The 24,578-nt window shown below is 34.9% G+C and overlaps 1 protein-coding gene across 16 annotated transcripts in view; it reads left to right on the top strand.

Annotated features, from left to right (window-relative positions):
* The window catches only part of ADAM22 (ADAM metallopeptidase domain 22), a 258,810-nt gene that overhangs the window by 178,631 nt on the left and 55,601 nt on the right, over window positions 1–24,578 (top strand). For all 16 annotated transcript variants that reach the window (XM_058425004.1, XM_032761139.2, XM_058425048.1 and 13 more), the window contains 10 exons: window positions 2,450–2,520; window positions 5,490–5,564; window positions 7,272–7,343; window positions 8,153–8,319; window positions 9,766–9,850; window positions 11,210–11,300; window positions 12,854–12,905; window positions 19,792–19,891; window positions 21,876–21,947; window positions 22,166–22,258. In XM_058425004.1, the coding sequence (XP_058280987.1) occupies window positions 2,450–2,520; window positions 5,490–5,564; window positions 7,272–7,343; window positions 8,153–8,319; window positions 9,766–9,850; window positions 11,210–11,300; window positions 12,854–12,905; window positions 19,792–19,891; window positions 21,876–21,947; window positions 22,166–22,258 (878 nt within the window). The remainder of the gene's footprint in view (window positions 1–2,449; window positions 2,521–5,489; window positions 5,565–7,271; window positions 7,344–8,152; window positions 8,320–9,765; window positions 9,851–11,209; window positions 11,301–12,853; window positions 12,906–19,791; window positions 19,892–21,875; window positions 21,948–22,165; window positions 22,259–24,578) is intronic.

Here is a 24,578-nt window from a genome sequence, read left to right as displayed (position 1 = left end):
ATTATATTTGTGTGTGTTACTCGGTTTGATTTGCCTATGTTTTGTTGAGCATTTTTAATATATAGGTTCAGAAAGCATATTGGACTGTAGTTTTCTTTTCTGGTTTTAGTACCAGGGTTTTACTGGTCTTATAAGACGTGTTAGGAAAAGTTTCCAACTCTTTTTTTTTTTTTTTAAGTTTGTGTAAAAGTGGTATTATTTCTTACTTAAATCTTTGGTAGAATTCATCAGTGAAGCCATCTGGCCTTGTGGTTTTCTTGGAGAGTTTAATTAAGAATTAAAGTTATTTAATAGATACAGGATTATTCAGATTTTCTATATATACACATGTTCAAGGAATTTAAATTAACAGATTTATTGGCATAAAGCTCTTCATAATATTCTCATATTATCTTTTTAATATCTATATAGAATCTATAGTGATTTGCTTTCTTTATTGGTCAAGCCCTGCTGATCAATTTTATTGATTTTTGTTTTTAAGTTTTGAGTCTCACTTTTTTCTATTTGATTTGTGTTTAATTTGCTGTTATTTTTCTGGGCTCTTAAGGTGGAAGATTAGATCATAATTTAAACTTTTTTTTTCTTTTCTAACATAACCACTTAAAGCTAGGCATTTCCCTTCAAGCACTAAATGCCTTACCTGCATCCCTTGTATTTTGGCTTGTCATATTTTTATTTACTTTAGGTCAAAACATTTTCTAAATTACCACGTGATTTCTTCTTTGTCCCATGGATTATTTAGAAATGTAGAGCTCAGTGTCGAAATATTTGGTTGTTTTTTGCAAGCACCTTTTTATTATAGATTTTTAAATTTAATAGAATTGCAATAAGAGAAAATACTCTGTGTCATTTCATTTTCTTTAAATAAAATTTATTGGGACTTGTTTTATGATCTATCATAATGTCTGTCTTGGTGAATGTTTCATGTATTCTTGAAAAGGATATGTATTCTTCAATTATTGGGTAAAGTGTTAAAAATGCCAACTTAGTTAAATTGGTTGATAGTGTTAAGTCTTCTGTATCCATATGATTCTGTTTACTTTTTTTTTCTTTCAATTACTGAGGGAGAATTGTTGAAATCCTTAACTATAACCTTGAATTTGTCTGTTTCTCCTTTCAGGTCTGTCACTTTTTACTTCATGTATTTTGAAACTCTCTTATTAGGTGAATAAACATTTAGGAGCATTGTGTCTTTTTGATGACTCATCCCATTTATAATTAGGAAATAGTTTCCTTTCTCTCAGATACTTATTGTCCTGAAGTTACATTGTCTGATATTAATATTTCCTTCACAGTTCTCTTGTGATTAATGTTTGTAAGGTGTATCTTCTTCCATACTTTAAATTTGAAGTGCCCGTCTTCTAAACAGCATGTAGTTAAATCTTGCATTAAAAAAAAAAAAATCCAGTCTGGCCATCTTTGCCTTTTAGGCATAACATTTTGTCTATTTGCATTTAATGTAATTATTGACACGAGATGGGTTACTTTTGTAATCTTCTTTTTCTATTTGTCCTATTAGTTAATTATAAAAGAACTTACTCCCTTTCTCAACAAATCCCTTGTATGCCCAGGCCATAGCATTCTGAAAAACGATATGATGGGAGAATATTTGAACATGAAATAAAGAGAGAATACTAATTTCCTTACCTGATTTTATTATTCAGCTTCTTGGTCACAGATTTCTCTGACCATGATTATTTCTCCTTTATGAACAGTATCCAAAAATAATGATAATGGTTCACCTTGAGTGTTTTATAGCATTATTCCTAATAAGCCCCTTCAGGTTGTTCAATCATCAAAGTTTTAGGAAATCTGTACCCTGTGGAAAGATTGCAATTTTCCTTTCACTTCGTAGAAAAATCCTCCCTTGTGAATAACCTAATCTTGTATTCGGAGATGAATCTATGTGCATAAACAGTTGGTGTATAATTTTCACATCTGCTACCAAGAGCAGATAACGCCTGAGATTAATTTGGTTATGGGCAAAGAAGAATATAAATTAATTGGAAAAAATTAACTCAAAACTTTGGTGTCCTATAACAATTTCTTAATAAACTATGAACTTGGGTATGTGTGATTATTTATTCTACTTCTCATTGCTCCTCTTCTTTATTTTGCTGCCTCTAGAAGGTTAGTAATGGAAGTGAAAGTCAAGTTGGCTTTTTGGAAGATTCCTAGTAAATAACGTAATGATATTTATAGGAGAAATGTGAAAATTTTTCGAGATAAATTAGAACAGAAATAATGTTCTAGATTTTGCAAATTATATTCATCCTTTATATGTTTATTTAGTATTAATATACTACAGTTACTTAATGTTTTGTGTAATCATTAAGTGCAACATTATGTATTATAAAATTCATAAGAAGGAAGGGCAGGTAAAACTTTGCCCTGTATTGAAGAAATCTGACAAATGCACTAAGTTAAATTAAATTTAATTTCCTTTTAGAATTTCAACAAGTAAACATTACTCCACCAAAATTTATTTTGAAGCCAAGACCAAAAAGGAGTAAACGGCAGGTATGTATTCACAGTGGTATGTTGTGTTATTTTAAAACAATTGTCAACTGCCAATCATTTGAATCTATAGTAAGTCTGTGTGAGAGGGTGAGTATTAGTTTGGGAATTTGTCAGGGTGTGGTAAACCATAAGGGTGACGGATCTGAAGAATCAGTAGAAAGGGGGCCATGTTATTTCACAGATGCAAAAAGGATTCAAGATAGTGGTGATAATATGTTTCTTCATCATATTATGGGTTATGAGGCTCCTGCTTGTGGCATCTCGGGTTCTTTCTACCATAGGCTTCTTTCCTTGCCCAGATATGTACCACATTGTGGAATCCACTTGTATGGTTTATATCCTTATATTTATTCCCTGGAAGATAACCCCTTAGGAATGAATCAATCAGGTTGTGAAGCCACAAAATGCTTTTGTCTCACTTGGGCAAAACTTTGGAGTCCAGGATATAAAATTAGGTCATGGACTTTATGATTGTTTGACTGGATCTTGGACTGGGTAATAATAACTGTTGATATGATGCTTTAAACCAAATGAAGTCGGTACTATTATTCCCCTTTCACTGAAAGAAAAATGATGACTCTGACATGTGAAAATGACTTACTTGAATCATAGAGCTGGTAAATAGTTTAGACAAAATTAAGAGTTGTGGCCATCAGAATCAAGATATCACCACTGTGGTGGTGTGGGCAGGAGAGATGAAGGAAATAGATCTCTAGTAAGATCAAGAAGTTGAAGGAACCAGGTATCTTCTTTTTATTACCTTGAAATAAAATATATGTTTACAGACAGATTTTTATTGTGAATAATTATTGCTAAATTTTATTGAATATTTACCTTGTAACTGGCCCTATTATAAGAATTTTAACTATATTAACACATTTAACCCTCAAAAACCTTAAAAGGAAGGTATTATCACAGGTTAAGTATCCCTTTTCCAAAATGCTTGGGACCGGAAGTGTTGCAGATTTTGATTTATTTTTTGGCGGGGGGAGGATTTCAGAATATTTACATTATACTTAGTGGTTCAGCATCCCTAATTCAAAAATTAGAAATCTGAAGTGCTCCAGTGAGCATTTCTTTTGAGTGTCATATTGGTGCTCAAAAAGTTTTTCATTTTGGAGCATTTGGGATTTTGGATTTTCAGATGAGAGATACTTAACCTATAATATCCTCATTTTACTGATAAGGACATTGAGCATAAAAGGATCAAGAAACTTGCCCAAAGCCACATAGGGTGACTCTGTGGTGGAGCTGGGATTCTGATCTAGGAAGCCTGGTCTCAGAGAGGTGCTTATAACCGCATATACGCCATATATTGCCTCTTAGACCCATGTGTTCCATCAATTACTACTGCGACCTTTATAAATGTTGTGAATGTTTATATATTATATATATATATATATATAAACTCATATATAAACATATATATATATAAACTCATATATAAACATATATATATAAACTCATATATAAACATATATATATATATATATATATATATATATATATGAATAGGTAGAGACATGTATCTTGAGGCCCAGTTAGATAAAATAATTACCATCAGGATTTAATGTCAAACAGTATTTTTTTGAATTATAAACTGAAAGAATAGGACAATATTCTTTTGACATGTACCCTGAAGTTTCTCATAAACATCTCAACATCTAATCATTTGCCAAGTAGACAAACCCTTGATTTCTCTTTCTGAGAAAGCCGTGGACCCATAGAGGTGAAGTACTATAAAACTGTGTGGCTAATATGGCAACTCTTTGACATTAACAAAATGTTGGGACTTGTTGAAAAGTTTGCTGTATTAACTAGTCTCTCACAAGTAGCAAAGCAGCTCCTGTTGCCCTAAAAACAGCCCCCTCCCTTAAAAAAGAAAAAAAGACTCTCGTCATTGGATGCACTTTAGTGTTATTCTTTGTTTCCAACCTCAGAATTGTATCTGTTATTCCCTATCACCTTGGTGTTATAAGAGTTTTTTTTTTTAAGTTTAGGAATGCAGTTAGCAATGACAAAATCCATGAGGGAGCATTTGTAAAGTTGGTTTTAACTGCAGCACTCAAAACATATATGTATTGATTTAAGTTTGATTGTATACCCTTATCGCAAAAATGGACCTTGGGCAAGTGAGCAAAACGTTTTCTGGAAAAGTTTATATTGAACTATGGCATAAAAGAAAAAGCTAGCTTAACAAACCTTGTTAATGATTATATTATAGGCTAACTGTAGAGAACAAAGGGAATGGCTGCTTTAGTGGCTTTTCCCTGTAACTTTCATTGGTCATTATTTCTAAAGAGGAGAAAACTTGTTGGTAAGCAGAGAAAGCTAGCTGTGATAGATAACTCAAGACTGCCTGGGAGTTCTCAAAGCTATTCTAACAAAGACCCCATGTCATTTGGGGATCCCCTGAAACATCCTAGATGAAGGTACATGACTCACTCCCAGTTTGGAGATTAAATAATAAAAGTGACAATCACTCCAGTCCCTGTACCCTCTCGGAGATCCTCAGAGGACCTGAAATTAAACCCAAAAGAATGCTTTTCATATGTTACTATTTTCAAGATAGACTGTTAAATGAAAATCGCTGGATGCAGAAAGGAGTGAAATAAATGGAAGTACAAAATAAAGGACATATTCACATTTAGTTTTATGTGCAAAAGTATTTTTGGAAGGAACCAGTAACTTGCTATATCCATTGTGGGGGAAGGACTAGGAACTGAGTAGGTGGAGAATAGAGGTGAGAGGAAGACATTCATCTTCTGCCCTTTTATACTTTTTAAATTTTCTGAGTCATGTAAATTTATTACCAACTCAGAAACTAAGCAAATTGATGAAAAATTTTTTAAATCCTGAAGGAATAAAAAGGGAAAATTTTGTTTTGTCAGTTTCTTCCATATTTTTTAGCTTTTTGCAGCCAAGTTTAGAGGGCTGAATTAGGTGCTGTTTCTTTTCCTGTGTTACAGCTTCGTCGATATCCTCGTAGTGTAGAAGAAGAAACCAAATACATTGAACTGATGATTGTGAATGATCACCTTATGGTAGGATTTGTTGTTGTTTTTAAGCCTGTTTGTGCCTAGGGTAAAACTGGTGAGTGCAAAAATATGTTTAGAAAAAACAAGAAGCCCATCAAGTTGTAACCTGGAGAAGGTATTTGTATAATCAAATAGATTTGTTAACTAGCAACAACCTGCAATTAGGAAATATTCATAGGTGGAAATAACTAGCAGTAACTTTTGAGTTTTCAAAAATACTCTGTGACTCATAGTATCAACTTTTGAGTTTGCTTGATTAGTAGAGGTACTAATATTTGAATCTCCACTTACTAAAATGACAAGGTTTAAAAAAATGGAAATTCCGTTATATATTGAAAAAGTGAGGCACCAATTATGTGACATTTTAGTTCGCAAGGTACACCTTTATCTTAATAAAAGAAAAGCAGCTTTTCTATTTTGGTCTTACTGTGCAGAAATCATATGGAAATGCTTACATAGCTAACCAGTGAAGATTCTTAGGATAAGAACTTGACACAACTTTCATGTTGTTGAATCAAATTATTTTGACCCATAGTGTTTATATTCAGTTAATGGGCATATTGCAGGCAGTATGACTACATTCATAGCACAGCAATGAGTTATAATGCCAATTCTTCTATGTAACCAAAGTTTTAAACTAAAAATGTTTAATGGTGCATATTGCTGAATTTTACTTAAGTTCAGGTACAAGTGCATTTTAATTTACTTTGAACTACTTATTTGAGGAAAAAATTATCATTTATTTATGTATGATTAAATACATAATTTAGATCTTAATTATTATAGTTGCTAATAATAATAATAACAACAACACAATCAGGATTGAGTGCTGCTTCCTTGTTCAAGCTAGGTTTAAGTTTTATCTTTCCACCTACTTGAATCCAGTGAATGTTACTGTTCCCCAGGATTTTTATAAAATAAGTTATAACAACATATATTTTGAGCATTTTAGATAGTCACAAATTCAGATATCCATAGACATCAGTAGACATATAACATAAGTGAAATGAACCAGATATAAGACAGTATAGGTGGGTAAGGCCTGTGGTGAAAAGAATGGTGCATGGCCTGTCTAAGGGGAGCAACTGCCTCTCAGTGTTTGCCAGTTATTACCAGGCGGGAATGCTAATTTTAACTGAAGCCAGAAATTGGATTTTACATGATATTTCCTGATTTTAAAACACATTTGAGACCAACCAAAGATATATGTGATCCACATCTGCCCTGTATGCCACCTTGTTGTGACGTTTATCTTAGAGGTTTCTTCTTGCTGAATAAGTCTTGCAGAACTTTTAAATTTGTATGCTTTTAGCAGTGTTCGCATCCACTTTACTGTCTATACCCCTACTTAGATTTGTATGTCTTGCAATTCATAGACAACTTTCCTATGTTTTATCATTTTGAATAACAATCCCGATAAAAATAAACCTATGAAATGGATGGATTGGGTATTTTTTACTTCTTCTCCCAGATGAATAAATTGAGGCCTCAATCCTTTAAGAGACTTGTCTCAGGCAACACAGCAGATAAAGAACTTGATCTCAACTCTGACTCTGACATTGTTTTACAGACAGCACATTTTTACAGAAAAGATTTTTTTTTTTTTTTTTTTTACATTTTTAGGGATCTTTCAATTGCACCATGTTTTCTCTGATGAGATGATTGTTTTCTGATCACTTTGGAAGACCTTCACTTGTTTTCTTTTGCTTTCAGTTTAAAAAACATCGGCTTTCCGTTGTACATACCAATACCTATGCGAAATCTGTGGTGAACATGGCAGATGTAGTAAGTATCAACCCCGTTCATTATTGCCCTAGAAGATTCTTATTTCCTAATTGCTAATAGAATGGATAATATGATTCTTACAGTTTCACTGCTCTATGTTGCACTTCAGCCAGGGTGTCTAGTAAGTCCCGGGTGACCTTGCAATAGACTTTATTGACTTTGATATCTGGCTGGGAAGAGGAACTGGTCGAAGTTATCCATAGATATGCCTGAAATTCCATCCTATGTTTTTCACACTGTAAAAACAAAAGTTGTGTCGTACCCCTAACAAAGGTATTCACAGTGACTTATAACGGTGGAGAAACAGTACAACAGTTGTGCCTTTAAGAGTGTCTGGTGCTGTGGCAGTGAAGCAACTAAATAATTCCACTATACCTCCATACTTCCCAAATCTTCCCTTGACGAGGCTGTGCTAGTACCTTCTTCACAAGTCTAATCAGAGCCAGTCAGATTGTATAGAAATTATTTCTTTGGAGAGTCTTCATTGCTCCATTTTTGGCTAGGGGAACTCAAGCATGCATGAATTCTTTTTCCAGGATACCAGAAAACAGATGCAGGTGGAACCTTGAATAGGGTGCAGGTATTTGTCAAAAAGGGATCTTTTGTTTCCAAAAAGCTCTCTTTTCTTTGGGTATTAGTCAACAATTTCATTCTCTGTTACTCAAGGGAAATGCATGTAAATTAGAAAGTTATCTCCCTTTAACTAAAACTCAAAGAAGTTTCCATGAAAGGAGTTTTGTAGTCCTGTTCATAAACTATTTGATTTTACCACATGTACAGCTGATGTGTTCATTTTATTAATATACTAGATATATAAAGACCAACTTAAGACCAGGATAGTATTGGTTGCTATGGAAACCTGGGCGACTGACAACAAGTTTGCCATATCTGAAAATCCATTGATCACCCTACGTGAGTTTATGAAATACAGGAGGGATTTTATCAAAGAGAAAAGTGATGCAGTTCACCTTTTTTCGTACGTAACTTCTGTAATGATGTATTACTTTTTTTGATTCCATGTTAAATGCTTTATTGTGACTGAAATGTATCTTTTCTGCTACATAACACAATTAGGATTTGACATGGCAGATGGCAGATAGATTTGGAAAAAGTTTTCAAGTATAGATTGTTTAAAATTGCCATGAAAATGTAAAAGTTTTAATTTTGAGTTATTTTATTATTTAATGTTTGTTTTATTTAATTTTTCAAGATATTTAAATAGAGCATTTACTGAGTAAAAATACTGCTAATACTCATATATAGTATTCTTAACTGCAGATAAATTATATTCTTTAAAGTTACTGTCTTTTAAATGTTAATGTTTTCTCTGTTTTTTGTTCTAAGATGAGAGCTTAGTATTTCTGGAATTTATTTTTAATTTTTTCTCACTCTTATGTTCTTTTTTTGATAGCATGCATATTTGACGTAATAGCAAATTATATATAGTAGAATTTTAAAAATCTATCATCTAAAGTCAGAGCTGTTGAAGAAAGTTATAAAAGGAAGAAAAGATGTATTTTGGGGTAACTTTATATATAATTTCAAATTTAGAGAAAAGTTGCAAGAATACTACAAGGAAATTGCATATGCCCTCTATTCGGATTCATCAATTATTCACATTTTCCCCATTTGTTTCATAATTTTCTTCCATTCTCCCTCCCTTCCTTCCATTCATCCATCCTTCAGTTTTTTGTTTGTTTGTTTGTTTTTGTTTTTTTTCCTGAACTTCTTGAAAGTAAGTTGAAGACACTTACTGGGGATTTATTATTAAATAGTATATATTCTCCAAGAGTAAAAAGACATTCTCTTATATAACCACAGTAAATTATTAAAACCAGAAAATTTAACACAAACATAATACTTTTATGTAACCCATGGTCTATATTCAAATTTCACCAATTACCTCAATAATGTCTTTTAAAGCTAATTTTCCTCATCCAAATCCAATCCAGGATCACACATTGCATTTAATCATCATGTCTCTTTAGTCTCCTTTAATCCGGAAGATTTCCTCAGCTTTCCTTTGTCTATTTTGAGTTTAATACTTTTGAAGAGTATAGACCAATTATTTTATTGACTGTTCCTCATTATGGGAATGCCTGATGTTAAGATACATATTTTTGGCAGAAATACCAGAGAAGTGATTTTGTGTCTTTATCAGAGTACGTCATATCAACCAATTATTTTTTAATAGATACACTTCAATTTAAGATATTTATTAATCTTGTGAGAAAACATCCCTCATAAACCTTTTTCCTTGGTTACGTGTGTAAACAATTTTCACATTCTTCTCTTGCCACATGAATATATTGTGTAGAAATCTTATGTATATTGAGAAAATAAATGTAGTAAACTAATAATGAGAGGTGCTATGATGTTTGAACTGTGAACAGTAAGCATTTTTCATTTCCTTTTCTAAAAGGGGAAGTCAATTTGAGAGTAGCCGGAGCGGGGCAGCTTATATTGGTGGGATTTGCTCGTTGCTGAAAGGAGGAGGCGTGAATGAAGTAGGTGTGAACATCTGTACAATACAAAGTGGTATGATGGCTGAAAATGTTTTCCTCATACTTAAGAGATAATTTCTCAGTATTCACATACTCCAGATGTTAGATTGCTATATTACAAATCAATATGGTGGCCTGGCACAATGGCTTATTTCTGTAATTCCAGCACTTTGGGAGGCTGAGGTGGACAAATTGCTTGAGACGAGGAGTTTGAGACAAGCCTGGGTAACATGGCAAAACCCCGTCTTTATCAAAAATACAAAAATAGGCTTGGTGTGGTAGCGTGTGCCTGTAGCCCCAGCTACTGGAGAGGCTGAAGTGGGAGGATGGCTTGAGCCTGGGAGGCAGAGGTTGTATTGGGCCCGGATTGCACCACTGCACTCCAGCCTGGGCAACAGAGTGAGACCCTGTCTCTAAATAAATAAATAAATAAAATAAAAAATATGAAAAACTAATATGGTTACTATAAGTGACCAGAGGACAGACTGGGGAAATAATGGCAGATAATATGGGATAATTATTATATAATCATGTTATACTTGGAACAATTTCCAGATTAAGCTACTTACAGATTAAATTGAGAGAAGCTTTACCTTTACCTTCATTGAAAATAAGGCCCTATTTATCACTTTGAATGATGTTCCAGGGAATTGAATAATTCCCTGAAGCATCAGGTTGTCACCTAACAACCCAACTGGATTTTTTTTCCTTAGTATTTAACAGATTTGGGGATAAGAAAAATAGAGTAGGTTTTCCAAAGGGTTTCTTTTACTCCTAAGGCACTAAACCTACTAGAGATGATCGAAAAGAAAATGCTTGCATTTTTAAGAGAGGCTACAAATTGAAAAATATATCCTCAGTTCTTCTTAAGTTTCTATTGGACAAAGATCATCACTACCTCCTGTTACTCATTTCATTTGTTTTCTGAAGCTGCATTCCATTCCACTTGAGGGGAATTTCAGGATTACAACTAGACACAAAGATGAACAAGTTCTAAAAAAATTTACAGATTTAATTTTATTTTGTACTATCCAAAAGATGGATTTAATTATATACCAATATTGAATTTTTCAAGAATGTCACTGGTGAAATTTGGACTCAGATATACATTTCCAAAACCCAAAAGCTGTGATTATTTCCTGACTTCTAGTATTCCCTGTAAGACCTAATCAAACATGGATTTTTGTTTCTTACTACTTTTTCCCAAATGCATATTCAGTGCTGGCTACAGTGTGTTCAGCCTCTTCTAAAGAAATTGCTTAGAAATTACTTACTTTCAGTGATATTGTGACATTTTTCTCTGGTTCTTTGTCAGTGACAATTTGGATTTACATATATTTTATTTTTGTTTTTGTTTTTCAGTTTGGGAAAACTGATTTAATGGCTGTTACACTTGCCCAGTCATTAGCCCATAATATTGGTATAATCTCAGACAAAAGAAAGTTAGCAAGTGGTAAGTTTTAGTACATGTGTGGTAAGTTGTATTTAAAATAGACTATTTGTGAAATATTTTGGAGAGTAAAATTTTTTGATTTAGTTGCTTTATGAAAAGAATTTGAACGATAGTAAAAGATAAACATCCAGGGCACAAACTGTTGTTTTCCAAAGTAATACAAATAAATATTTACATTATAGGTGGAAATTTCTATGACTGTGATAAACTTTAAAGCCATGTGATAATAAATTCAAGCTGAATTTAACCTTATAAGGGACAAAATAAGCCCAGTTTGTTCATCATTAATGGTTTAGTAGAGAATTCTAGGCATATAGGTTTCAGACGTACTTTTTTTTTATGTTTGATTTAAAACATCTCTGAACATGGCCACAGAGGTAGAATTTCCCTGTCAGGATCAGACCTGATAAAAAGCTAAGTTAATATATGGACCTAGTAAAATATGCTAGGTTTGGTATCTATGAAGAATGTCTTTTCTCAAGTAGGTAAAGTCACTTTACGCTGAATGGTCAAATACTATGTATTTACCATAAAAATTTGATTATTTCCATTTTATTTCAGTAACAGACATTATAAGTATTATTTTTATAATCTAGAATCCCAGCACTTTGGGAGGCTGAGGCAGGTGGATCACCTGAGGTCAGGAGTTCGAGTTCAGCCTTGCCAACATGGTGAAACCCTGTCTATACTAAAAATAGAAAAATTAGCCGGGTGTGGTGGCAGGCTCTTGTAGTACCAGCTACTCGGGAGGCTGAGGCAGGAGAATCACTTGAACCCAGGAGGCGGAGGTTGCAGTGAGCCAAGATCACACCATTGCACTTCAGCCTGGGCCACAGAGCGAGACTCCATCTCAAAAAAAAAAAAAAAAAAAAAAAGCTATTACCATGTATAGAGTACCTATTATATGCCAGATGATTGAGTGCTAGTATTACTTCCATTTAGGTGCTCATTTAATTCTCCAGATACTTCTACAGGACACCCATTTTTAGCCCCATTTTACAGATGAAGTGACTAGATCTTACAAGTCTAATGTCTCTAAGATTACACATATGTCAAATGGCAAACTCAGGTTTTGAACCCTAGTATTTCTGATTCTGAAGCCCTTTGCATAACCAATAATATATTACACTGCCTTCTACCAGAAACCTTGGTGTTTGCAGAGACTTTCAAAAATGGTCAAGAAATTATAATAGTTCTCATAAAGGCCTGTGAAACTGAGATCCTGTAATAGTGCCATAAAGTTCTTCATTCTTCCATTGGTATTTGATTGTCTTTCATTTAATTCCATTTTAAGTAAATGGTTTAAATATGGCCATTTGTTAAAATACAAGGGTTTTTTTGGACAAAAATTATATAATCTTGATAGGGTCAAAGTATATTTTTGTTGTATATTAATTACATAAAAAACTATTGTAAGATGAATTAGAAAGAAGTTATTACTTTGTAAAAGGTATTTTAAGGAATAAAGTGGAGATAATGATTTTAAAACAGAAACTACTTTAATGCAACTGTGTTCACTTTATAACAAGGCATGTGTGTTAATTTTCTCTTAGGTGAATGTAAATGTGAGGACACGTGGTCCGGGTGCATAATGGGAGACACTGGGTGAGCCACTTGTATTTGAAAATAACTCAGTCTTACATTCCCTGCTGTGCTGTTGTCTTCTTAGGAATATGACACTCAATAACTTAGTGCATGGAATCTAGCACTTATAAAATATTTTTGCAAAATAACCTCTTATTTATAAAAACAATTGATGTCAATTGAGTTGGTAGACCTCAGAGATTTTTTTTCTTTAGCCTTACATCTAGGCTATAAATGTAAGAAATGAGGGACAACTTTGTTTTTGATGGCTTACCTGCTAATTCCCTTTTCTTTTATTTCCTTCAATTCTAATTAAATGGTTTATAAACAGTAGTGTGCTGGTAAGTTAACTCTTAAAAACAAAAATTAGAAAACAGCCTGGATTTGTAGCTTTCTCACATTTTTGAGGTGTAAATATTCCCACAATGGCTGACATCAAGCCATCACTGGCCTCCCCTTCACACGCTCAGTCATCAATGCTTGTCTTTTATTCCTGTAAATAAATTTTACAGTTTTTCCTTTTATTCCAAGCTTATTACTACTGCCCTAGTTTACACTTTGAGCATCTTTTGCTGTTATTATTTTAATAACACTTCAAATACTGAGTATAAATTGGGCTCAGTGCTTGGGTGATGGGTGCACCAAAATCTCACAAAATGCCACTAAAAAACTTAACTCTTGTAACCAGATACCACTGTTCCCCCAAAATCTATGGAAATAAAAAAATTTGGAATGTTACTAAAATAATAGCAGCAAGAGATAATAAAAGTTTAAACTAGGACAATAATGATAAGCTTGGAATCATCATAATTAAAGATGTATGAAGAGTAAAACAGTGGACACTTACACACCCATTATCCAGCTTTTAAAAAGTAAAATACTGCATTTGTGGTTAAATCTCCCTTGTGTCCTCCATTATTAATCCCCAGCCCCAGCTAAGGTAACCACCATCTAAGTTTGGTTCCTATCATTCTCAAGTCATTCTTTATACTTTTACTGTACAGTATGTATGTGTGTTGGAGTAAAACATAACATTTGGTTTGCATGTTTTCAGTTTATGTGAAATACATCATGCTGTATGTATTCTTCTGTGACTTGCTGTTTTTTATCAACATGATGTTTGCGAGATTTATCCATCCCATTAATATACAACTCTTGTTCATTAAATGCTATTCTCCTGCTCAGAAATTTTGTGAGTCTCTGATGTCTAAAGAATGTGGCTCATAATCTTAACTTCATTATTTAGATGCCCATAATCTTTCTTCATTTTCATTTGCAATCTCCTTTTCCCCTACTATTCATGATTGGTTTGCTTACCATAATTGTACAGGAGTTTCTAGTTTTCTCAATTTGCTAACCGTAATACTACATAGATTTTCAGCTTCTTAAATACTTGCTCACCATAATTGCACATTAATTACCAACTTCATTTGATTTCTTCAATGTATTCTATTTATCTGGAATGCCTTTCCCTTTTTTCTCTATCTAACCACATTTCTAACCATCTGAGATTTGTTGTAATTTTAACCCCTGCATTAGAATTTAATCATGTGTACTTATGCTTCCTTTCACAAATTAGTTATAAATTTTTGAGGGATTACTTATTATACTAACACATATTTCAGACCTCAAACCATAATCCTTTGTACAAACTTGATTTTCAACAAATATTTCTTGATCGTGTTTGAATTTTGAACTTGCAGGATATGTATAACAAGGAAAATAAATGATAGAGGGAATATATATGCAAACATCTGTTTAAAATATTTTTCCAGCCAGGCGCAGTGGCTCATGGCTGTAATCCCATCACTTTGAGAGGCTGAGGCAGGCAGATCACTTGAGCACAGGAGTTTGAGACCAACCTGAGCAACATGGCGAAACCCCATCTCTACAAAAAATACAAAAATTAACCAGGTGTGGTGGCACACACCTGTAGTCCCAGCTACTTGGGAGGCTGAGATGGGAGGATCGCCTGATTCCGGGGAGGTTGAGGCTGCGGTGAGCCATGATTGTGCCACTGAATGCCAGCATGGGTGACAGAATGAGACCCTGTCTCAAATAATAATGATAATAATAATAATGACAATAGTAATAATAAAGTAAAATATTTCTCCAAAAATCTTTGGACTTTTTGTTTAGTAATGAGAGGAATGATAAAAGTTCTATAGTTGCAGTTTCTACAATTACTAAATTTCATACTAGAGATTCTTGTCTTTTAAATCCTACATAGTATATTTGATTATCCTGATTATTAAAATGTTTAATAGATAATCTGCATAGCACTAAGCATAATATACAGTAAAGTCAAATGGCTACCTTCAGATACGTACAGCTGTGTACTTTGGAATTCTTCTTACATTAAAGAGATGCAAGCAAGAGAAAAGCCATTTGTATAAAACTATGGGATATGATGCTATAATTTGATTATGCCAAATATCACCAAATAGCAGTAATTATGGACATTTGTTCCCATGGGTACATTCCCTACCATTTCTACTTTCTGAAGTTCTGTGCAGCTAAATATTAGAAAGCAGGGTTGAAGTGAATACCTTCAGTCCTATTTAAAGATATAAAAATTAAAATTTGAAGAATGCACTGAATACAATAGCTATATTATTCTGTGAAACAGAAGTTTTGGGGGCAGAGGCAGGAGAGAGACATGATATCTGCCTTCAGATATTTGAAGGGGCTATGTTAAGGCAGAGGAATAAGGCTTTATATAGTTTAGAATACAGAACCGTTCAGAAGTTAGAAGTCAGATGTGGCAAAATAAAGGTAAGAACAATCCACAAATTTCCAACTGTTCATATATTTTAAAAGCTTCCCTGTCGGGGAGTTTACTGTCACTGCCAAGTGTTGGAGAACAGATTGAGCTTCCTCCCAGCTCTGCAGTGGGCAGGAGCGTGGGTGGCTGTGACCCCTGAGGGTGCTTTTACAGAGAGGCCTTTGTAGGAGGCTTAACTAGACTTTGACTTCTAAGAATCCTACACTAAGAGTTAGTGACTTTTTACTTTGGCAGTATGGATCCAACTCAGGTTTTGACCAGTAGGATAAAGAGGGACTTTGGGGCTGGGCATGGTGGCTCACGCCTGTAATCCCAGCACTTTGGGAGGCCGAGGTGGGCGAATCCTCTGAGGTCAGGAGTTCGAGACCAGCCTGGCCAACATGGCAAAACTCCGTCTCTACTAAAAGTACAAAAATTAGCCGGATATGATGGCGGGCGCCTGTAATCCCAGCTACTAAGGAGGCTGAGGCAGGAAAATTGCTTGAACCCAGGAGGCAGAGGTTGCAGTGAGCCAGGATCACGCCACTGCACTCCAGCCTGAGCGACAAGAGTGAGACTCCATCTCTAAATAAATAAATACATAAATAAATAAAAGGAGGGGCTTTGAAAAAAGACCTATTTAAATTTGATAACTCTGGCAGAGATATGTTGGATAGATTAGAGGAAAAGGTGGTAAAAACATTGGCTGGAGTAAAAGCATTGCAAGGAAAAAAGGAAGTAATATTGTTACCATAAAACAGATGGCTTGGTTGCTCACTTAGTGTGTATCAACTTAATTGTCATAACCAAGGAAGATTAAATGAAAGGGATTTTATTACTTTTAACAAGCAAGTAGAATACCATGGATAGTTCCCAAAGCAGTGTCTCCCTGAGCTGGAGGCTGTGTCAGGTTTTATAAGCATAGGGTAATGAGATGTGATCTGATTGGAGGCATGATCGGACTGGATGCCAGAGCTCAATCTGATTGGATACTGGATCCTGTCATTCAGTGTATATTAGTTTGTTTTTCATTGTTATAAATGAAAACCTGAGATTGGGTAATTTATAAAGAAAAGAGCCTTACTTGGCTCACAGTTCTGCAGGCTGTACAAGCATGGCACCAGCATCTGCTTGGCTTCTGGTGAGATCTCAGGAAGCTTTTACTCATGGCAGAAGGCAAGGGGAAGCAGCTGTGTCACATGGCAACAGAGGGAGCAGGGGAGAAGGGAGGGGGTGCTAGGCTCTTTTTAACAACCAGATCTCGTGTAAACTTATTACCAGCCATTTCCTCTTGGAGGGCACTAAGCCATTCTTGGGAGGACTCTCTCATTAGACCCCACTCTCAACATTGGGGTCATATTTTAACATGAGATTTGGAAGGGACAAATCTCAACAAACTTTATCATTGTGTCTGCTGCTTAATTCAGTCCCTGCTTCTCAGCTGAGCACTTAGGTTCCTCCTGTGGTTGCACCATTGGTTCATCTGAGCATGGTCAGGCTATGTGACCTGAGGGTCCATGGCAACTGAAAAACAATTCGTAACATTGTTACATAAAAGTTGAACCAGATTGGTCTGGTGCAGCTACAATATGTGTAAGAAACTTTCAAATGAAGAATAAAGTTTATGTCTTGTCAGGATTTGTTACTTGAAAAAAACCTGGTTCCTTTGCCTGGCAAGAACAAACAACTCTTCACAGGAATGCAGGTTTTGGCTGGCCCAGTGGCTCATGCCTATAATCCCAGCACTTTGAGAGGATCACTTGAGCCCAGGAGTTCGAGACCAGCCTGGGCAACATGGGGAAACTTTGTACAAACTTAAAAATTAGCTGGGCATGGTGGCACATGCCTGTAGTCCCAGCTACTCGGGAGGCTGAGGTGGGAGAATCACTTGAGCCCAGGAGGTCCAGGCTGCAGTGAGCGGAGATCACACCACTGCACTCCAGCCTGGGCAACAGAGTGAGACTCCTGCCTCAAAAAAAAAAAAAAAAATGCGGGTTTTGATCAATGGTAGTTTTATTACTAGTCACAAGTAAAGAGAGCTCTGAGAGTATTCTCTAGACGAGTGTCTTCCTGAGGGAAAGCAACAGGAGGGTTTTGTGGGGAGGTGGAGGGGGGAGAGGGTGTGTCATTGCATGTAGAGGAGGGGTCCCAGTGGTGCAGATGCAGTGAATCATTATGCCTGCAGGTAGGTTTCAAGTTATAGTAATGAAACTATAGTTCCTCCTGTGGTGGAGACTTTAGCATGGTAATGAGGAAAGTTTACTTGGGTTCATTTATAAATTGTCAGTGTTTGTCAGGAGCTGGTTTCAGCTGACTAGGTGACCACATTTCACACAAAGTGTGGGAAAGAGCAGGCTGCAAGGCAGGAGGCTGTAAAACAGGCTGATTGCTCAAGTTAATTAAATTCCTGTAGTATCTGGAAACCCTCCTTGTCTGCTTAGAGGAAGTGGAGGTGAAGGAAGTAAAGGAGTTCAGACACTTAAACCCAAGACAGCTTTATTTGGAGAGTGTGGCATGAAGTACTTTAAAAATGAGTTTAGGGTAAATAATCATTATAAATTCCATTAATTGATAATGAAGTATTAACTACTGTGTTTAGAAGAAGTAGGGATATAAATGGACAGTTTTTGCAGGCTACTGGGAAACTTTATAAAAACTACTCATTCTTATCTTGTTTTTTTTTTCCCTTTTTATCAAAGCTCAATGTAAAACAATGTTTTAAAAATATAGAAAATAAAATTTTGGTGGCTTTTCTCCAGTAATAACTATGGTTGATATTAAAATACTGCTGTATTTTAATTCAGTATTTAACACTGTATAGTCAGCATTTTTCTGAGTCTGTTCTTCAACACTGTGATCATTAATAACTACATGGTATTCTGTTTTATTAATATATCACAGTTTAGTTAACAGTTCTTACTGTTGAACATTTAGGTTATGCTTTTGTTATTTCCTGTTATAAATTATGCCACCACAGATATCTTTGTTCATACATCTTTGTGCACATAGCTAATTATTTCCTCAAGAAAAATTTCTAAAAGTAGAATTACTAGATCCAAAGGTGTGCTCTTTTTGAAGATTCTTAATGCATGTTGCCAAATTATTCTCTAATCAAGATCTTTTTTCTATTGACCTTTTATTAGTTTTTTTAAGAATACATTTTTTAAAAAACAACCTCAAATCTGAAGAAGAGTTGGAAGATTAATAACAAAGAAACTTTTTGTCTGGTGGATCATAAATTGCTTAGTATGCCATTACTCCTAAATACCTTACTTTGCATTTTCTACAAAGAAGTACATCCTCCTACATAACCACTATACAACCAGTAAAATTATCTAATTCTTAGCCGTCATGCAAGATTGTGCCAGGTTTCAATACTGTCATTTGTAGCAAAAGGAATCACATTTGGTTTTTGTGTCTCTTTAGCTTCTTTCAGTCTGGAACAGTTCCTCTTTCTTTGACTTTTAAGACCTGACACATTTGTATTATAGGTCAGTTATTTTGTGGAATGCTCTACAGTTTGGATTCTAGCTCAGTTTTAATATTAGGGAAGACTCATTATGAAATAAATTTTTCCCAACCCTCCTTGATTTAACTTGAATGTACATGCAAATAATGAAAAAGCCACAGTAACTATTAGTCACCAAATGAAGAATTTAGAAATAATATTGATTGGCCGGGTGCGGTGGCTCATGCCTGTAATACCAGCACTTTGGGAGGCCGAGGTGGGCGTATCACAAAGTCAGGAGATTGAGACCATCCTGGCTAACACGGTGAAACCCCGTCTCTACTAAAAATACAAAAAATTAGCTGGGCATGGTGGCGGGTGCCTGTAGTCCCAGCTACCCGGGAGACTGGGACAGGAGAATGGCATGAACCCGGGAGGCGGAGCTTGCAGTGAGCCGAGATCACGCCACTGCACTCCAGCCTGCATGACAGAGCTAGACTCCATCTCAGAAAAAAAAAAAAAAAAGAAATAATATTGATTGAACAAAACTCTTATAGATTGAATATAAATGTCATACATAAGTAGACTTTATTCCATTTTAAAGAGTAATATACAATTATAAGTGTTAAGTTTTCAGACATTCACAAACGAGAAAGATGAGTTGAACCCAGTATTGATTTTCTTCTCTTTTATAGCTATTATCTTCCTAAAAAGTTCACCCAGTGTAATATTGAAGAGTATCATGACTTCCTGAATAGTGGAGGTGGTGCCTGCCTTTTCAACAAACCTTCTAAGGTAATAAGTATGGTTAATAAGGTTTATAATATTAACTATCAACCTTCCTAAACTATTATAAATACACATTTTCAGCTATTGAATCTTAGAGACCTTTTCAACTTGCCCTATATGTACATATTCTAGATATGCTATATATCTGCATATTCAAAGTCAGCTTTAATGTTGGGCATTTTGGGCTATTCTGATGGGAATAGAAAGCAGGTAGAAATAACAGTGTTTGCTGTCTGAAAAATTTCCACTTTTTATATAGCCAAGTGATGATTCAGAGTTAGTTTACAAAAATGGTTTTATTACTTTTCTTTTTTGTTTTCTTGATGCTTATTTTTTTTGGTTACCTAATCACAACTCATACACGTAGAAGGTGGGGGCATATCTACCCTCATCACTCCCTACCACTGCCTTTCAGAATGAGTAGTATGTTAAAATTACAAGTATTTCTCAATATGAAAAGCAAGTCTTCTTAAAGCAGAAATGGAGAAAGTCTTGGACTTCGTCACATGCTTTTACAGCTTGCAGCACATCCTCTGGTTACTGACTAGAAAGAAGGTCTTCCTCCTGCATTTTGAAGACTTTGCATGTTAAAAAAGAATGCTTTGTCCTTGTGAATTATGTGAACTGTGAAATGCTTCTGTGCACCATAGGGATATGAACCATTGCCTTTGTAATCATTTAATTTACCTGGTTTAATTTTCTGTTCACTACAGTGTAATTTAGAAAATGTATCATACTGAATTGCAAAGCAAATTGACAATTTTAAGACTCTTCAAAAGATTGGAAAGAATATTTGAACTGTATCACTGCTGCCATAAATACTAAACAGTTCGTCTTTTTACCAAAATAATTGATTGTTATAGACCCAGAGTAAGATAATAAGTGTGGTTATCATTTGGATAAGTTTCCATTTTTGCTGTTTTTTATTTGTTATGATCAGTTTCAACCAAAAATGAAATATAGACAAAAGTTGACTCATTTGTAGAAGAAAGAATATTTAAAATCACATGGGTTTTGTTGTTGTTGTATATATTCTTTATTTTGTTGTTTTTTTCCTCTAATTAGTTATGAAAGTGTATGTGTGCACGTGTATGTCCATCTGTTTCCTGGTGTGTGTATATTTTCATTCTATAATATGTAAACCTTGATTAGCTTTTGAATGAATATTATGTATCTGGCATATAACAATTATTTACTAATTTTGCCTGTCACCATAGGATACGTTATGTTCAAAAGAGAACAAAACTGATGAAGAGCTAAACAATAAAACAGACCTAAAACATACTCTTGGACAGGCCAAAATTTGCTTCAATCTCTGGGGAAAATTTAATTTTAGTTTGCTACAAAACTATCTTAATAGGATGAGCTGTATTTTATATTAAGTCGATCAGTGGATGTGCTAATTTTTTTATGCTTTTCTCGTTGTCTATGAAATAGTTTCCTGTATCAGAAGGAGATATAGTAATAAAGCATTTTTCACAGATGACTAAACTTAATCCTCAACAATTTTCTGATGTAGATGGACAACTATTATTATTCCTGTTTTAGGTATTAAGGTCTCTGAGATATTAAATAGTTTACCCAAGATAAGTACTTGAGCCAAGATTTTAATCTAGACATCTGACTCCAAATCCCCTGCTTCCAGTTTGAAATGAATTTTCAGGAGAGAGTCTGGCTTGATTTTAGTGAATGGTTAGATCATCTTTAATTTTGATGACATTTACCAGACCCTATGTGGTATGTATGTTATATATAAAGATATATAGGTAAACTATATACTATGTATATTAAATATGAAAAGGAAACAGAAGTAGATACTTCTGTTCTAAAGTTCCAAGTTCTGAGCTCATGCTTTCTAGTTTAGGAAAATAAAACTATATTTTAGAATGACTGGCAGGGCAGGTGTATTTGGGTATTGCACTTACGGTCTCTCAAAGTCTTTGATGTTGATTTTTCTATATTTTAGTTCACTCTTTGGTTTTCCTCACAGCTTCTTGATCCTCCTGAGTGTGGCAATGGCTTCATTGAAACTGGAGAGGAGTGTGACTGTGGAACCCCGGCCGTAAGTGTCTGGTGGTTTTGATGATATTTTCTAGGTAATTCAGGGTCATTCCAGGTCCACACACTGAGATGTATGGAACAAATGTCATGCCTGGAATTTTATAGGATTTGTGGAAGAAAAATTATTGTGAGTTTGTACATTTATTTTAGAAAATATCCTGTTACTTTCAGGAAAGTGACACCATTTTCTGATGTTTTGAAAATGCTTATATTCCTTAGGAATGTGTCCTTGAAGGAGCAGAGTGTTGTAAGAAATGCACCTTGACTCAAGACTCTCAATGCAGTGACGGTCTTTGCTGTAAAAAGTGCAAGGTAAATAAACATTAATGACAATTTGACAGAAAAAAAGGACATACTTGATTAAATCATTAAGCCTGGGTAAATATAATCTAATAACAAAAATAGTATCTAACATATATTAAATGACTAAGTGCCATGTGCTTTATAGGATCCTCACAAAATCTTGTGAGGTGTAGTTGCTTATTATTATTCCCATCTAACAGATGAGAATACTAAGGCTTATAGTGGTTAAGTAGTTTGCCCAAGGTCTTACACCAAGTAAGTTGGGGAACTAGGGCCTGAACCCTGTTAATCTTCAGAGGCTGTCCTTTCCATACTTTCTGTGGAGCATGCACATTAAATGAAACCAGGTGTTACTAATGTTTAAATGATGTTTACCTTTCTTGGTAAAGCCAAGGAGACTTTCAGTAGATCTTTTCTTGTTGCTCAGCTTGGTGTATCTCTTGCACTAGCTGCTGAGGAAGCAAGGGAGTACTTTGAGACATGATAATACCATGCATATATTATTGGTCCTGCAAGTTTTGAATGCATCTTTACACACTTTATGTTTTCATCCTCCCAGCAGCATCCTCATACCTATCTCCAAATATTTAAGCCTTTACAACAAGACTAACATTTGAGGCTTACTTCCCCTAAAGAAATCTAATTCTTGTTTTCTCATTCAAAATCTGGTGTAATAGTCTACATTATTTCTATCTGTCTCTCACTTTACTCTGTACATTTCATGGAACAGAGCCAGGCACTTAGACAGTAATTGGTATACATTCTCAGTGAATATTTGTTGATTGAATGAATAAATATGCACAGCACTCTCTTAGTGATAATTTGCTGATTGAGTAACTTTAGTCTAATGAGTTAAAGGAGGATGGGATATGAAACTCATAGTAAGTATCTACTGTGTGCCAGAGATTATGCTAAGAACTTTTGTATCATCTTATATCTGAATTTCTCAACTCTGGCACTATTGACATTTTTGGCTGGATAATCATTTGTTGTAAGGGTATGTCTTGTGCATTGTAGAATATTTAGCGGTATCTCTGCATTCCACCTATTAGGTGCCAGCAGCACCCCTCCTAGGTGGGACAGCCAAAAATGTCTCCAGACACTGCCAAATGTTCCCTTGCGGGTAAAATCACCCCTGGTTGAGACCACTCTCTGAGATAATGCTCACAAGCACACTTTTGGGATGGGCATTATTATCTTGATTTTTACAATTAAGCAAACTCAGTCTCAAGAAAGTTAAATAACCTCTACACAGGCTCACTCATCCAGTAAGGAATAGACGTACAGTTATGCCCCAGATCTGCTGGCAGCAGTTTCTGTTGTTTCCACAGTACCACTGTGTCTCCTGGCAGCTTTTTAAGACAAGCAGGCACTGGCAGAGATCTCTGAAAGCACTCTGTTAAAAAGAAGATTAAACCAAATGTGAAAGACATTCTTTGATTTTGGCTACCACCCCTGTTTATTCTGTCAGCTTTTTCCACTGCCGTAGCAAGAGATCCTGAATCATTTATCTTAATCCTCAATGTTTTAAGTCTGCCCATCTATAAAATGCATTTAATTACACCGTTTTCCCTTTGATTTATACAACTAGGCTCCCTGTGATATAATTATTTCAAGGAACAAGTAGAAAATAATACTACTAAAATACATAAAATAAAATGGCATGACTGCCATCCCTCAAAGTAAGTTATAGCTGTACCAGTCAAGAGTCAAGTGAGATCTTTTTTGCCACTTTCTTTAGCATCCTCCCTAACTCTCACCTGCCACCCTAGACTCCTAGGGCAGCCAGAGGCAGGACAGTGAATGGAGGAGAGAGAATAGAAGAAAAAGATAAGAAACCGTGTGTATCTCTATTTTTTTTCTACATGTATTTATAATAGTGTATCTATAAGCCAGCATTGGCATACTTTTTCTATAAAGAGCCAGATAGTAAATAGTTTAGGCTTTGTGATCATAAAGTTTCTGTTGCAGCTCAGCTCTACCTTTGAAAGCAGCCACTGAAAATATAGAAACAAATGGGCATAGCTGTGTTCCAATAAAACTTTATTTATAAAGATAGGCAGTCAGTGAAGTTTGACCCATGGGCCACAGTTTGCAGACCACTGCTGTTAAAGAGTGCTTGTTTACTTGTTTATTACTTTTCTTCTCCCATTATAATACAAGTTCCAGTAGGGCAGGGATTTTGGTTGATTTATATACTGCTGTATCCTAGCACTTAGTGCAGATCCTCCCTCACTATTCTTTCTTTTAGAAGTTTCCTGGAACTTCTTGAACATTATGCACTCCTCTAAACTACCCCAAATTTGCTCATATTTCTACTCTAGATATT

The sequence above is a fragment of the Hylobates moloch genome, unplaced genomic scaffold, assembly GCF_009828535.3.
Source record: "Hylobates moloch isolate HMO894 unplaced genomic scaffold, HMol_V3 SCAFFOLD_1, whole genome shotgun sequence".
In the NCBI taxonomy this organism is placed as follows: Eukaryota; Metazoa; Chordata; class Mammalia; order Primates; family Hylobatidae; genus Hylobates; species Hylobates moloch.
Note: the sequence above shows the minus strand (reverse complement) of the source record. Positions and strands in the feature narration are given on the sequence as shown.